The sequence below is a fragment of the Galleria mellonella genome, unplaced genomic scaffold, assembly GCF_026898425.1.
Source record: "Galleria mellonella isolate WM207_F2 unplaced genomic scaffold, CSIRO_AGI_GalMel_v1 utg63, whole genome shotgun sequence".
Classification (NCBI taxonomy): Eukaryota; Metazoa; Arthropoda; class Insecta; order Lepidoptera; family Pyralidae; genus Galleria; species Galleria mellonella.
This window is the reverse complement of record NW_026442130.1, coordinates 7,163,181-7,179,771: the sequence shown is the minus strand read 5'-3', so window position 1 is coordinate 7,179,771 and position 16,591 is coordinate 7,163,181. Positions and strand designations below refer to the sequence as shown.

The window sequence follows — 16,591 nt, the reverse complement described above, 5'->3', positions numbered from 1 at the left end:
AGCATATACCGACCTATTTCTTAATATTTCTCAATATTTCTTATTATTATTTTTTTTTTGTAATAATGCATAGAAAAATGATGCAAAAATTAAACAATAAAATTTCTATATCTTCGGTATCTCATATGCGGTTGTATTTTCTTTTTTTTTTTTGTGTTTGTTGCCTCATATTTCCGTCAATTATAAATCAATTTAGAAAATTCTTTTTTGTCTGAAAAAATATACTCACAAATTGGTTCTATAGATATTTTATCAAAGTCGTTTCAGTAGATAAGTTTTAAATCAAAATAAAATTGATACAATTGGAGCTCATTTTTTTTTGTAGAGCACAGTCCTAAATTATTTGTTTTATTAAAAAAGTTTAATGGGTCTATTTTTTCTATTATATTAAAATGGTTTGCTTCAGAATAGATTGGTCTAATAATATTTTTAATGTTCTATAATTTACTATATTCTTTTAATAAATGGTACTAGTTATTTAAAAAAAAAACTTGTTACTTAACTATGACAAATTTTTAAAACGTAATATTAAATTATTTTACTAATAAATAAATAAATTAATAGGCAAATAGTCAATCTCTCTCATACTTAGCTATTGTTTTTTATTTCTTTTCAATACGGAACCCTAATAAGAACAGCTTCATCGACCAATGTCTACTCGTGCCGTGCAAAACAAATAATTTTATTGAATAAAGGCTCTATGTGACTAGAGTGATAGCTATTTTTCTTAAAATTTCTTTTAAAATTTTACTTCACTAAAAAGCTACTTTAATCCAAATAAAACAGGCATAGGAAATTCTAATTTTGTTATCTCTTGGTGTTTTAACTATTATTTTCTACCAATTATCATAAAATTTGGTGTCCATGAAATATCGAGGATGAAGGACATAATTTATATAACTTCTTCACGCTGACCATGTCACAAGCTACATACCCATATGAGTATGTTATAGATGCGAAAGTTTATAAAAATGGATGCATGGATAGATGAAAGAATGCATGGAACATTTGTTACTCTTTTACAGAAAAAGTACTGAACAGATTTAAATAAAATTTGGTACACAAATAGGTTACATCCTAACTTAGCATACTTAAGATACTTTATCTATTGGCTTATATATTTTGATAGCACCGTCATGTTTTAATGATTTTATCCTTGAACTTAAAATCTATTTATTAAATATTGAAAATATTAATACTTACATTATGTGTAGACGTACAAAAACTTGCATAAAATATAAATACATCGATTAAACTCGCATTTATAGGTTTCATATATTAGTTTATTGTTATAGTGTGAAGTTAGAATAAATAAATTTGATATATATACTCACAGATCGATGACGTGATATTTCAAATACTAAAACTAATAAAAGAATTAAAACGCCACTTCGTCCTCGAAATAGACTACTATTTATATTCTAGTGCGTGGAAACCTTTAGAAACAACACATCTCAATTATTATGAATATAAAATGCAACAACGCATATATTATTATTGTGACAATGAAACCAGTGAATAAAAGAATTTACTTACATAAACATACTGAGTATCTGCCTATATGTTATTTATTTTTCCAATTACTCCACAATTTATATTAAATGAACATGCTAATTCTTTACATTTCAGTGATACCATAACCGATTATCGATGTGGAAAGTTTCTTAAATGGCGACCCCATGCACGCTAAGCGTAGTTTAGGCGACCTCTTGTGAGATGGAAAGATGATCGTAAGTGTTGCTGTGAGTCGCTGGATAAAAGTGACAAAGAATCGTACTTTGTGGCGAAAATATAAAAGAATCTGAATATAAGTTATAATGACAACTTAAGGTGATTTTTGGTAATTGCTAATCAACCTTAGGCTGATTAGCAATTAACAAAAACTATTCCATCTTAACAGCTAGATGCGCTAGATGCACTTTCGTCTGACAAATAGCACCGCTAGTGATCAATAGACAGAACTAATCCATAATAATAATTTTAGTTCCTAAACCGAACTGCAGTTACAGCACTAATATTTACAACTACCTACTCACTAATCCTGTTTAGGTAATACCATAAAAATAAGTTATTCTTGTCAAAAATTAAGATAAACAACAAATATTCAACAACTTTTTACTATCGCAAACTAAGTTCGAAGCATGCAATTAAAGGACAAGACACTTTATAAAAACAACATAATCCATGGCTCTCATTGCTACATAAGTAGATGACGTCTGTATTCGCGTAATGTTTGTGTGTACTTATAGAACACGGTGCATTAGTTTATTGAACGGTAACTTTTTAGTTACAGAGGTAAGATCAGCTCCAGAAAGAAGCAAGCAGTGACCATTCTGTATTAATCAATACTAATTACCTATAATGATTTCGACAAAAATCTAACTTCTTTAAATAATAACACGCTTTTACAATTGAAATAAATCTTATTATTGGTTGCACTTTTATGTGACTTTTAACGCACAAACAATTATATTATTTATTTATTTATACTTTATTGTACACACTATTAATATATAAAAATATGACAGAGGTAAGAAAATGTACAAAGGCGAGTTTAAATCTAAAAGAGTTTTCATCCATCATAAATATACAATCAAATTTTCATACGCCCTAACAAGAGACCGAACATTCGAACTTTCAATAAAGCCTGTGATCCCGCCGCTGACTTTTGTAACTAACTTTTTTATTAAACTTGGTTTAAATGAATGATAAGTATAAATATAATAGAATGCACACAGATTTCCTGCTATCAATTAGCTGCAATCTTGTAACCATTTCTCTAATAATTATCTTTCCTTATAGAAAATAGAAATAAGCGGTAATATCTTAGGTTACTATAAAAATTGCGGGACCTTTTCTGTGATATATTTGGTACTTTACACAGTATAGTATAAAGTATAGACGTAATATAATATAATGTACTAAGATTATACTATATTATTTAATTTTGATGTTTTTCTATGCCACAAAATTATAAAGCAAGCAGATAGTTCATCCACAAATAATATAGATAACCAAACATAATATAATGGGTATAAAGTAAAAATTTGAAGACACTACGATATACAGATTCTTACCTAGAACCACCATAATGAATCCGACCTTTAAATAAGGACACCATATTCATCGTAATTGTTGATACAGAGTACTTTTTTTATTATTGCAGGTTACCGTGACTCATTCAATAATTTCCTACAGATCAAGGACGTCCTCGATAAACAAGTCCCCGAGTGATGTCAAGTGGTATTAAATTGTGATTGACAAATTCGCAGGGAGTATATACAGAAGTAATAGCTTAATGGTGAGAGCAATAGCCAGAGGTGCAAATTTAAACTGTGTACTTAGAATTTTGTACAAGAGCCCCATGGGTCAGAGTATCCTTATATCGCTTGATGTAACCCTAAAATTATAATTTATGACTTATGTATATGGTTTTATTAGAATCAATAGATCGGGATCTTTCCTTTTAGCGGTCTATGGGGGAGGCTTATGTTCAGTAGGGGACCGATGACCGCTGATATAATGACGTTTTTATTAAAAAATCTACACCTATTAATGTGGTTTCTATAAGCACGAGCATCAAAATGTACTTTGTAATGTATGTAGTATTGTTTGTATCCATAGGTGACGGTTTAAGATACATAAATTCTAATTCAGACGTTTGAAGTATCGACAACATTCTAGAAAGATACAAATAGGTACAAATTTATTCAAACACTGTCATAAACAACAATTTTAAACATATTATACGCGTAACTTAAATATAGTCTGATTTAAAAAAACTAGCGCAAAAAAGAAGTGTTAGCTAAGTAACCTCGACATTTTTTTATAACCGTAATCTATAGTATATATTATAATTTATTCATAATTATTTTACTTTTGAATTAATTTTCTTTCTTATGAATATATGTTTTATACTAATTTTATACAACTAAATAAAATATAATTAAAAACAAAAGTTTTTAATACCAAGCCATAAACTTTTTTGATAAAATTAAAAATTAATATTACTAAATATAAAATATATTTATAAAAATAATACTCTATTACAAATATTTATCCATTTTCTGCTAAATTCTCATTGTACAATTACAGTACAAGTATGAAACGACTTTCTTATAAAATATACACACAAAATAAAGATTTGGCCACAGACTGGGGGTTATCTCTCTTGTTACCGCTATGTCAATATTATCTCGGTATAAAAGATCTTAATTGTCGTTCAACTATTCAGTCTTAACGATTTCTTAAGTGAGTCTTCATTAACACAACCATGACTAAGTTAATGGTATGTATGGTTATTGTAATATGCTTTTTATTTTACTAATCCGACCATTTCCTTGTTTTATACACAATATTTAATCTTCATGCATTATTTGTTGGTTATTTTTTACTGTATTGTAAAAAACAAATTACATATATATATATATATATATATATATATATATATATATATATATATATATATAAATTAAATGTGTGTGTGTGTGTGTGTGTGTGTGTGTTAACATTATTTCTGTGTGTCAAATTTAATATAATTTCTTTTCGTATTTAAGCATTTTCACATTTAATTTTTGTTTTTTATTCTGCGGTTACGGTAATCAGGATAAAAAGTAGTAATTTTTTTAAGTAGTTAATCTAAGTTATTACTTATTTTTTTTATCAAATTCAGTTTATATCCATCCAGTTGTTTAAAAGAGCTTAAATATCTAAACATCTTTAAACGCTTTCACATATATTAGTACAATAGTTTAGTATTATATAAAAAAGTTGTTTTAACGGTCTGACTCTAACTAGTATATTAGGTTGATGCTTGTATATATTAATATAAAATCATAATTAACATTTGTGAATCTTAAATAACATAGTGATTTCTTGTTTAAATGATATAATCTAGAACTACCTATTCGACTGTCCTTGAAACCGAATATAATAATATAACTGTTTAGTTCCTAGATATTAGGTAAAATAAATTAGGCATGTGTGAACACGGAAAGAATGGTTAATTTTTATTAATATATCTAATTATTTTTAGCTTGTCTTCGCTCTAGTGGCTCTGTTCACAATAACTGCTGCTAAACCACAAGGTAAGCAAAAAAATCCATTTGTTGACGTAACAACATGAATAAATTAAGTATATTCTAATTATAGATATTTTATATTTCATTTTATTTATAGAAATTGATGTAATCTTTATATAAAGTCAGTGTCAGGGTCAACCTTAGGCTATTTGGTGCCCCTATGCAAGTTTTAATAACGCCGACCCTGAAAACGAAAGAAACTAACCTCTTAATATCAGATGGGCCATAAGCTTATTTGCCACTTAAAAAAGTTGGAAGCTGGAGATTGTTGACACTTAGTGGAGTTTAAAATTTATTTATATAAATAAGAACAGACACGTACATGTGTGTGTATTAATTGTACACACATATGGGCTCATGTAAGTGTGTATTAATTATAAATGTATATTACAATGTAAATAATATAAAAGTTACACCTTAAATAATGCCTTAATACAACAAAACCGATAGAATATAAAATATAGTTAAATATAAACCTATGAAAATAATACAAGTATGTTCTAACTTATAAAGATGAAAAAACTTGGGTGTTGTAGAATTTGCCGATAGTTAGTACAAAAAAAAAAATGTTAGATGTCAGACTATGCTCTGTAGGTACCTTTCGCTTTGCCTAACCTTTTAAAAAATAATGTAACTACCTTTTTTTAAAAAACTAGTTGTATCCCGTGGCTTCATCCACATGAATCAATATATAAAGCATCCTATATGCTAAATTAGGATATAACCTATCCCTCTACCGGATTTCATTCAAATCTATTTAGTAATTTTTGCCTAAAAGAGTTATAAACATCCATCCACTTATGATATAAATGTATTTCTGTCAATATTTTTCAGTTAACGTTGTGGAAGGCGTTACTCCTGGCCCAGGTAATATTATAATTAAATATTATTTACCTGTTTAGAACACTTCATCTACGTTAACCTTTTTTTACCTACGTTAAGTTGGTTAAGGCAACTTTAGTGTTAAAGCGGTTTAACACTACACTGCCTCACTATACGATGGTCGTGGGTTCGATTTCCATGCTATACAACCACTTGTATTCATTAATATGTTTATATTTTCAAATTATATCTTAATCAGTTTGTACCCTACGATAAATCCAGTTTTTGTGGAACACGTATTTATAAATTCCAACTTTTTTTATAAGTATATATAACTATTTGTAATTCTACATCCGGGCGAATTTAATAGTCGTTATCGCTAAATTTATTTTATTTATGTTTCAGTAAATGTAGTGGGCGGAGCACCTGACCCAGGTAAATACCTATCAATTTACATAACTAAATATATTGTAATTATCCATTATTTTAATCTTATCTGTCTACTCTATAAAAACGAGTGAAGATTATACATTATTTATTTCGGTTATTCAAATGAAATATAAAAGAAGAGTTTGGGGTATCATTAGATTTTAAGTACAAACAAATACATTCCAAAGTCTTAATATATTAGAAAGAGATAAAATGAAGCTATGGCCTCAAATAAGTTGAGAGAATTAATTTGATATCTACAAGAACTCAGGACCGTTACTCCCTACATGATAATCTATGAAGGTTGTATTTCTCCCATACGCCTTTGTATGTGTTTAACATAGATCACGAATAGATACAATAACGAAGACTTACTTAGTATATTATGTTCATTCCTAGATTTACATAGAATGTTCATCACATTCTATGTAAATCCAGGAATGAATCGCCAGACAGTTTTTTATCTTTCTTTTCTTCCCCGTAAAATTAATATGTATAATGTAAACGTTAACTGTATCAACTTAGTCTTTAAATAACTTTATTAATATAACTACCTAAAGCTTGAGGTTACTTAAATCATTTAATTAGAACTAAAAGAATAAAATTTTGTTGCCATTCAGTCAGAAAAATATTAATAAGTTGCGTATCCGAATAAATTATTTATTGACTAGCTTAAATTAAATTCGATATAAAATTAGGAATATTTTTATTCTAATTGTAGTATAATTAGATACAAGAAAACAGTATAATTTATTTATCTATGATATATGAGTAGTTCTGCCATTATACAATAAAGGTTTCTAATAAGAACATTTTAATTAACAAATACTTGGTTTTATTTGTTACAGTTCAAGTGGTCGATGGGGACAGCCAAGGTATTTATACGTTGTAATACTTTACATAGTGATTTTCCTAGATCAACAGGAAAATTGATCGATATGACCTTTATTATAAAACAGTTTATTAGCTCTGATAACCATATTAGTGGTTTCAGTACCGGTTAGATCTTGACATAAGGCCAATTCAAGAGTTCAATTCCCAATACGTTCAAAGTCCATCTTGTTTTCTAATTTTTATAATATAGTGATCATAAAGTAACTTAGATATTTATAGAATTGCTACGAATCAAAACGAAACGAAACAAAATTGAAATTTGAAAATTGAATTGAATTGTCTTAAGAATTTCTTTTTAATATTGTCATTACGAAATCTATTTTACAATTATCCTAGTGTAAGGTAGGTATACTGATAATAAAAAAAATTATAATTGCAACTGTAATCATGAAACGAATTTCGAGAACTCTTTAATGTAAAAAACATTTTAATAAGGTTTAAAATAGTAATAAAATGCTTAAAATTTTGATAACATACGACGACAACGATAAATTGCAATTCGTAAGATTTTTAAAATAATTTTATACAATTTACAAATATTTTAAGTATGATTATTCGATAAAAGATTTTTATTATAAAAGTAGAATAGATTAGAATAAATAATATTTTATTTAATATATATAATTTATTCTTTATTTTCAGTGAACATCGTTGACGGCGCCCGACGTAAGTTTATTATTTTGAATCTATTGAAAATAACATTTTATTGTGTGTAAAATAAATCACAAATTTTTAAAAATATTATTATTATATATAAAAGAATATAAAAATATATTTTATACTACTTACTATTGGTAATTATGACTTAGTCAACTGACCGCCCACCTGATGTAAAGTGGGAGCCGTAATAAAATATAAAATCATTTATGATTCCTTGTAATAACGAGATATGGCAATAAAATTACAGACTATGGATGTAATAACATGACAACACGGTACAACATGGATGTCACAGAATAGGTATTCTGTAATATGCATGGTTCTCTTCATGTCTATAGGCGATGGTTACCACGTCCATCAAGTGAACCGTCAGTTTATTTGCCATTATATATTGCATAAAAAAAAATGGTTTAGTTCTAGTATCAGGATGTCTTACCTTTCTGACTGAAACACTACAAGAAGCTTTTCTGCTTCATAATAGAAAAATAGTACATCCCTACCTAACTGATCACACTGAGTAACATATGACTTAATAAGTCCTATTAAAAAATTTATTATCATTTTTGTTTCAGCGGCGCAAACGCGGGATGGCGAATAGAAAAAAAAACCTTATTAATACTGAGTATGATTTCATAAAAACGTTTTAAATTATAATTACTATTACGAAAATATTGTATTAAGTTTACTTAATACAATATTAAACCTTAAACTTATATATAAATAAATTTGTTAATAAAACGTTATTTATTAATTAAGAAGCATGTATTATTTCTATTATTCGTAATAATATCAAGAAATGAATTTAAACATTGACCTCGGAGTCAAATAATGATATTAGATACGTTTCTAAAATTATACACGCACACACATATTGAGATTTTTTGCGATTTGATTTAAATGTAATCGTTGTTGTAGATTCAAATAAACTTCCAGTACACGTATTCTAAATAAGACAAATAAATTACTGGATATTTTGCCCAGTACCATCCGTTCGTATTTTAAATATGAAAAGAAAAAAACATTTTTAGATTCACCTAATCACGCCACGCGATAAGGACGAATGCGCTTAGATCCTGTGACCCAGAGGTAGTTACCCCAGGGAGTTAAAACAAAGATAAAGGAGAATTCCCAGAGGCCCTTATCAACCCTTTTCCCAAAGGCTTTGAAGACCATGATTGATTGAGACTCACCTAATTATAACATGTCAAAAAGGCGCCGGGTGACTTTTCCAAATGTGCGTGGACGGTCGAATAGGAAATAGTAAAAAATACTAAACGGAGCCTATTTTGATACAAACTAAACTAGATCTTTATCTAAGTTTCGATATCAGGACTTATCTAAATTTGATCTTAAAAATCGATACTTGTAGCTGATATGAGTAAAATAACAAATTAAGAGAATAGCGTGAAAACGGAATATGATACGATATACGATGATACGGTAGAGGAAAGAGCAATTTAAGAGGTTACTCTTTTCCAGTTGAAAAAATATAGACTGAACAATAATCAGAAATATTTACGATAACACTAAATAAATGAACAAATTTAAAATAAAAAATAGACTCATAGGATTTTACAATAGTTTAAATATATAGAACAATTTATTCCCGTGATTTAAATAGTTATATAGCTATATACAACAGTAAAACTTTTTTAATCTAAAGTCGAGCTTTTTACTTTATCATTTACGTACACATGTTTTATTTAAATTATAAGATTTTTTTATTTTGACGTTGTAATTTGTAATACAACAGTTACTACGGAATACTAGCACTTTAATCAATTTAATTTCCATAAAATAACCACGTTGAGTGGCGGCCGTATAATAACTAAATAAATAAATAAATAACAATTTTTTCTATGCTAATAATTTTTGGATTTCAAAATATACATCTCTATTTATGGCAAACGCTATAATAAAAAAAATAGTGTAATAGTTATATCCATAGGCACTATCAGAGAAGACGCTACGAAACGTGAATAGTTATATTAAAATTAAGTCAAAGAAAAAATATGGCAAATAGAAGATGCCGCTTCGAACAATGTCTTACCAATACCTACTTATAATAAAATTGTAACTAAACGATGTCTGTACATAGAAGATATTTGAGTTAAATTGACATGAAAGGTTTAGATAAGAACAATAAAAGCCAAAACTACTGTACTAAATTCAACTAAATTGTAGTAAATCAAACTGTTCATAATTACTCCTCTCCATCCAAAGGTTGCCTAGAAGAGATCGCTTTAAGCGATAAGGTCGCCCATTGTTTTCTCATTGTGATTATTTCTTGTAATTGTTTATATTTATCATAAGTTTACTATTGTAATCTTTTGTAGGAAACAATAAATCTATCTATCTATCTATATTGAATACTACTTTCACTGTCTTATTCCTGAAGGTCTAATTTAAAACGTAAACATTTTATATTGAAACATTATCCAGAAGTTTTTACCTACTTCCAAAATCCACGTATACAAAGTCGCAGATAAAAGCTAGTAATTAAATAAACTTATACATTTGTTTAATATTACTGATCAAATTGAAATAATTACTATAAATAACGTCTACTGTATAAAAACTTCATAGTCGTTCATTCATAGACTACTTTATTAATAATATTAATAAATTTAAATCACATTGACAGAATTCTCGTAACGTCATGGGGAATTCCACAAGAAGGCCTTTTAAAATCAGAAGGCATTCGAACGTAACTGCTTGCGCAAATGCACAAAAAGCTCTCATATCAGGTCCTATAAATTCTTATGTTTTTTTTTATACTTATATTAAGAATTTAATCTGAAAACAAGTGCCTGATTTTAAGTTGTAAGTTGATATACAACCTGTAGTTAATTTTCATATAACATGAATGGCAACGCATGGAGGGTATCATGGACGAAACAGTATACTCTGTTATGTCTATGGTACTGCTCATGTCTATAGGCGACGGTTACTACTTTCTACTTCTGTTTGCGGATTTACTTACAAATAATTCAATGTTTTCGGACAAACAAGCATGTTTCATATATGTAAAGAGACGATAACGGACAAATCCTTTTTTTTTCTTTAAATAATAGTTTGCAATTTTCTACTAAAAAAATCCACCGTGTGCAATTTCAAAAGAAGTTCACAACTGTATTCCTATAAAAGATAAGTAAGAAAATTGTTATCATTGCAGTAGCCGAACCATATATAGTTTTTTTTTTTAATTTTTAACAGATGGTAATGAAATAGTAACCCCGCTTGTGCTGAATATGAATAGGCAGGTCAGTTAGCCCACCGTAATGAATACACCTGGAATTCAGCATGATAGTTTCCAGGGGGACCACGTGGAGGCCGACCTTATACGGTATATTGCTAGCAATAGAACTGGGAGCCCGCATTATTAACAATCCCTTTCCCCCCAACTTACATAATTATCGCGGACCATATTTAAATTCATTATCAGAAAAGGCAATCTTAAAGGTCATAAGACTATATAGGTATATACGATAAAGATTGCAGGATTAATTTAATGACGTAGAGACATTTACGCTTATTTTTTGCTGTCTATATTTAAGTTATCGACCTGTTTGAATGTAGGGCCATGCGTAACCAGTAAAAGAATTATGACCTCAAGATCATAACTAAGCCTTATGGAGAGCGGACTGTTTTTTTTTTGGTAGTTGAGTAGCTCTGATATCTGAGAACCTCCTCCTCTCTATTGAATATAGGCGGCGAGGCTCCCAAAGCGCAAGATCACATTTTTTTTTTTAATTTACAAAAATTACGTCACTTGTTTTGTGGTCCCGGCATATATTAGGCCACCCCTTCCTTTCCCGTTGGTATCGTAAGAGTCGACTAAGGAAGGACGAGGGATGGGCAGCAACGTCCCTCTTAGAACATTTCCAAAGCCTAACTGCAGTTGTCGCTCTGCCTGTCAAGCGTGACAACTACTGGCAAAACCCCCAAATGTTGTCACTCATTAATCTCACAACTTGTAGTTGTCAGACTTGTCGCATATTCTTGTTCAGCTATTTGATACTATTTCTGAAAGTGCATATTCTGGGATGAGTATCACTCTTATAAGTAATAAAGAGGACACTGCACAGGGATCATTTTACGCGTTTATAGAACTCTTGATAACTTACATTTACAGGTAATTAATATTATAGGTAATACGTAGTGAGTATGGAAAAGATGAGTGAAGTTTTTATATCCTAATTTTTCTTTGAAACTTGTATCATTTTGTTTTTGTGCGTTTTTATTTTGTGATTCTGTAGAGATGTATCATCTTTAGATTTTAATTTATGTATTAATTTACAGTAGGGCACTGTTAGTAATATAACTACAAAGGTACCCCGTTGCAAATAATATATTCTATCAAGTTCGTCTTCACGCTATCCCTCTGCATCGTGGTCAATTCCTGACAAATTCTTCCTGACAAATTCTTCATGATAAGTTAATTAAACTTCATCCACGCCTATCATCACTGTCATCAGTACACAGATAGCTCAAACGGGATTACCATTCCAGCCGTGACCCGTGCTAGTTTAGGCACTGTATGGTGCAGGTCCATTATTGTCGATTACGGTCACACTCTATACCATAATCATTTCGATCCGGTCAGTAGTAACATTTCCGTTCAAATCTTTTATATGAGTATTACTGATCTATTTTGATAATAGTTATGAGGTCAAGGCAGAAGTGATTGACATAAAATTCGAGTGACCGATGTGGCCACTACTACAAACCCAGTTGTGAATAATCTTTTGTTGTTTGTACCTTATTCTCTCATAGATTGACTACTTAGAGTTGGTACTAAGAACATGTCTTTATGTTAAATACAAAAATTCGTATAACGGCTACACAAACCAGTTCTATAAAAATGTATTCATCACTTTTTACCATAAACATTTAGTTGCTATGCTCGGCACATGTGTAGTTATCAAACAACTCCAGTATTTCAATACATGTTCCTCTGAGACCTTATGTCCTTATAGAGTTGTCTGGCTAAACTAAGCAGTACTACTATTGCTGGAAACAAAACATGTAAACGAGATATAGATATATTCACATCACTAACGAAACGTCATTAAGTACATATTGAAAATTTCTTTATGACTAGATATTAATCTAATACAAAAAATAATGAAAATATGTAAATCTGTTTACGTTAATATGTATATTTCTTTATATATTTTTACAGAGATAATGAAAAATGTTATGATCACAATGTTTTTTGTTTCTGCCAGGATTAAGCTCACGATCTCTATCTTCAGCGCAAACCTACGAAATTTAAAATGTAACAAAAATTGGTATCAATCAAGGTAGATCTCACCGGTGTTACCTCTTATTCGTACTATAATCTCTTTCAGGACATTATGGCCGTGTTTTATTTTGTGGATGGGTTGTGACAGTGAAATTACTAGGTATACAGACACCTTAGTACTTATTAGTGTATTCGGTAATATTCATGCTATTCACGTCTTTAAGTAACCATTACCAGTTTTATATTAGATATACGACTTGTTTGCCATTCCATACCGTATAAAATACTGAAAAATAATCAACCTTAATTAAATGACTATGCTGTAGAGTAGTATGTAACCTTACTACTCTACAGCATAACTACTCCTTATTCTGTCTCACTCTCTCTTTCTCTCTCTCGTATTACCCTGTGTTATGTCGTGTTTTTGTTTATACCAAAATCGGACCAATAAATGGAGTTTAATATTTCGTTCGTCTTACATCCTATCGTAAAAACCCAAAAGAACAATATTTTAACATTTTTAATATTTCTAAACGGCATGTATCATGTAATTTTAACATCAAATTTGTGTTCGTCATCGTTTGGCTCCGAAATTTCAGAACACGTTTCATAGTAGGGCCTCTGTTTATGTGACCTTTGATCACGCTCTTATTATATGCAATATCCAAAGTATGGTGCCTAATATCATCTTACTGGGGGGAAAGGGATTGTTAATAATGGAGACTGAGAATCCCATTGCTAGCAATATACCCAGCCAGGTCGACCTCCTTGTGGTTCCCCCTGGAAACTATCGTGGTTAATTCCAGATGAATTCATCATGATGGGCTAACTGGCCTGTATTCATTCTCATCTATCACCCTTCACTGGTGCTCCGCCAGCGTATCCCGTTAGCGCAGGCGGGGTTACCATACCATTTTCACCCATCAAAAAAAAAATCATCTTACCTATTTATAATATGAAACAACATTGCAGCTCTACATCAATAATAGGTTATATTTTATCTGAAGAGTACAGTAGCCCACGCTACTCTAACACTGTACTGATGACAGTAGTTACATTCTGTAATGTCGTTATTGGTCATGTCTATAAGCGACGACTACTACTTATTAACGGCTTAACACGTGGGCCGTCAGCTATTCTGCCTTTTAAATACTACGCCACACATATTTGATCAACAATACCAATTAGATAACGAAATGAAACCGAAGTCAAATGTGGTATTGTTAATTAACTAAATATTAACAATATAATTATAATAAAAAAAAATTAGATATACTTTCCAAAAAGAAAAGTACTAACTGAATCGTAACAAATATTACGAGTATGTTATAAACACACTATCGACTGCAAAAAGCACGAGTATTATCAAAATTTGTTCATGTTGATGAAGTTATTAACATACACTCATTACTAGTAATATACGATGTCAGGTCGACCTCCACGTGGTCCCCCCTGGAAACCATCGTACTGAGTTTCAACTGTATTGAACATGATGACCTAAATGATCTACCTTTTTATTCTCACCTATCATACCTTACTGGTGCCCCAAGAAGCATATACTGTTAGCGTAGCCGGGGTTCCTATTCCTTACCCAAAAGAACGTCAAACTTCTTAATAACCTATTTTAGCTATTGAAGTATTTGCCCTTTTCTTTTGCGTTAATTTCTTAATTTGACAGAAAGTGACAAAACTTAAATAGGTTTGTAGGACGTTTTAGTTTTTTAAAAATATTTAGTAATTTTATCTTAAATTGAAATGTAGAGTCATTATAAATGATTAAAAATAGGGCGCCACTCTGTAAGATGTTATTTGCTCGTCGTTTTAGTTGGTATTGTTGATCGAATATGCCTACTCGTATTACTCATACAATATTAATGTTGAATTAATATTAATAATACTCATAAATATTTTTTTTTATTATTTTTTTATACTGTCATCATATCCAAGTTAATGACATATGCGCCGCCATACTTCCTCCACACATTCCAATACTATCGGGTTCCATAACGGAAAATGTTCATTCAATAAGACACTTAGTATCGACGAAAGGATCAGCAAATATACACGTATTTGCTGATTTACTTATTTATTATCTTGATACGTATTAACAAATATATTTCCTTATATCCATTGAAGGGAATACGATCATTGACGATGACATCATGGACTAAAAGAGTTACAACTGACACTAATTGAATGCGACGAGTGGACCGATGGCGAGTCGTGAGTGTTCCAATCTAACCTCGTTTGCATCACTCGTCTCAGACTTTCGATTCTGTTATTAAATAATATAATATAAAAAATGGCCGCCGATATAGCTGGTTTTATATGTGCAGTCGTATTGGTGAGTTTGCTTATGGAATTTGCATATGGAATATTTACATTTCGTCTCATGTCATTTGCGTTTAACAAATCACGCTCAAAGGTCAACCTAACAAACGATTACAATTACAGGCAGCATTGGTACTTGCATGGATCGCGTACTGTATGTTCGTGAAGGAACGGCCTAAAGCAGAATACTATCAGTACAATATATGCGATTTGCAACACCGACAGCAAGTGTTGTCTGAGACGCCTGAAAATAACACTGAGAAGAAAGAGGTTGCTGCTGGGATATTTATACTTCCATCGCGACACAAAAATGTAGACGACAGTTACAAAAAGAGGCCAGATTACCCTGAGAGTCCACCGCCGGTTAAGGAAGTAGGCACCGATAAACTTGTTGAGATATTTAACGAGAACTCTGTGGGTGCTGACGTGCATCATAAAGATGGTATATACCAAGTAGACAGCAGTGCTCCATACGACAGTGAAGTATAACATTTTATGTCCATGCTTTTTTGATAATTAATAATTATTCGATTTACTCACATGCATTTCCTTACGCTAATTAATTTTGTGATCTTTTTAACCGAGTTTCTAAACAATTTTAAATAATAATTGTCATAGTAAAGGAATATTTTTTTTTAATTATATTCTAGATAGGTTAATAATAATAGTTCCAATTATAATTTTATATGTTTTTTAACTTAATTTAAATTAAAAAATCTTTAATTTATCCATTTCTTTATTATTGAACTTTTCCCTGTATATTTCCAATAGTGAAATAGATTTATTTATTTATTGAAATAAATAACACAGGCTAACTTGAAACATGGAATCAAAATATATTTTTATATAATACGAATCCTTACTAATATACTAACATAATGTACACTTTGTCGTTTAAGTAGTTATAAGGAAGGTAGTAGATTATCATATGTACATATCATATGATTGTAAACAGCTTAATAAACAAACGCAGTAAATTAAATGCTAGAGCTGCATTTAGTCGCAGATATGCCAGATCTTTCAACTCCCAGTTATTTTTCGACTGCTAATGAGATAATGCTCTCAGGTGTGTATGTATTTATACTTATATTTACATATGCAGATATATTGGTATATATATGTCTAT

General features: G+C 30.0%; 1 protein-coding gene and 1 long non-coding RNA gene across 2 annotated transcripts; both read left to right on the top strand.

The window, feature by feature from the left end:
- Positions 1–4,144: 4,144 nt before the first annotated feature.
- On the top strand, positions 4,145–10,256 carry LOC128201808 (uncharacterized). Its single transcript, XR_008253436.1, has 7 exons — positions 4,145–4,288; positions 5,036–5,087; positions 5,916–5,948; positions 6,309–6,338; positions 7,181–7,207; positions 7,869–7,892; positions 8,459–10,256. It is a non-coding gene; the product is annotated as an uncharacterized LOC128201808 (long non-coding RNA).
- Positions 10,257–15,159: 4,903 nt separating this feature from the next.
- Positions 15,160–16,192, top strand: LOC113521746 (uncharacterized). The gene is made up of 2 exons (XM_026907398.3): positions 15,160–15,478; positions 15,589–16,192. Exons 1-2 carry the CDS (start codon positions 15,437–15,439, stop codon positions 15,952–15,954), a joined length of 408 nt encoding a protein of 135 aa, XP_026763199.1. The 5' UTR covers positions 15,160–15,436; the 3' UTR covers positions 15,955–16,192.
- The last annotated feature ends 399 nt before the right edge of the window (positions 16,193–16,591 follow it).

Excerpts from the sequence above, each read along its gene's own strand:
- LOC113521746 (XM_026907398.3), top strand. The coding sequence starts at position 15,437 with ATGGCCGCCGATATAGCTGGTTTTATATGTGCAGTCGTATTG. Across the intron at positions 15,479-15,588 it reads TTATATGTGCAGTCGTATTG|GCAGCATTGGTACTTGCATG; the intron begins GTGAGTTTGCTT and ends TTACAATTACAG.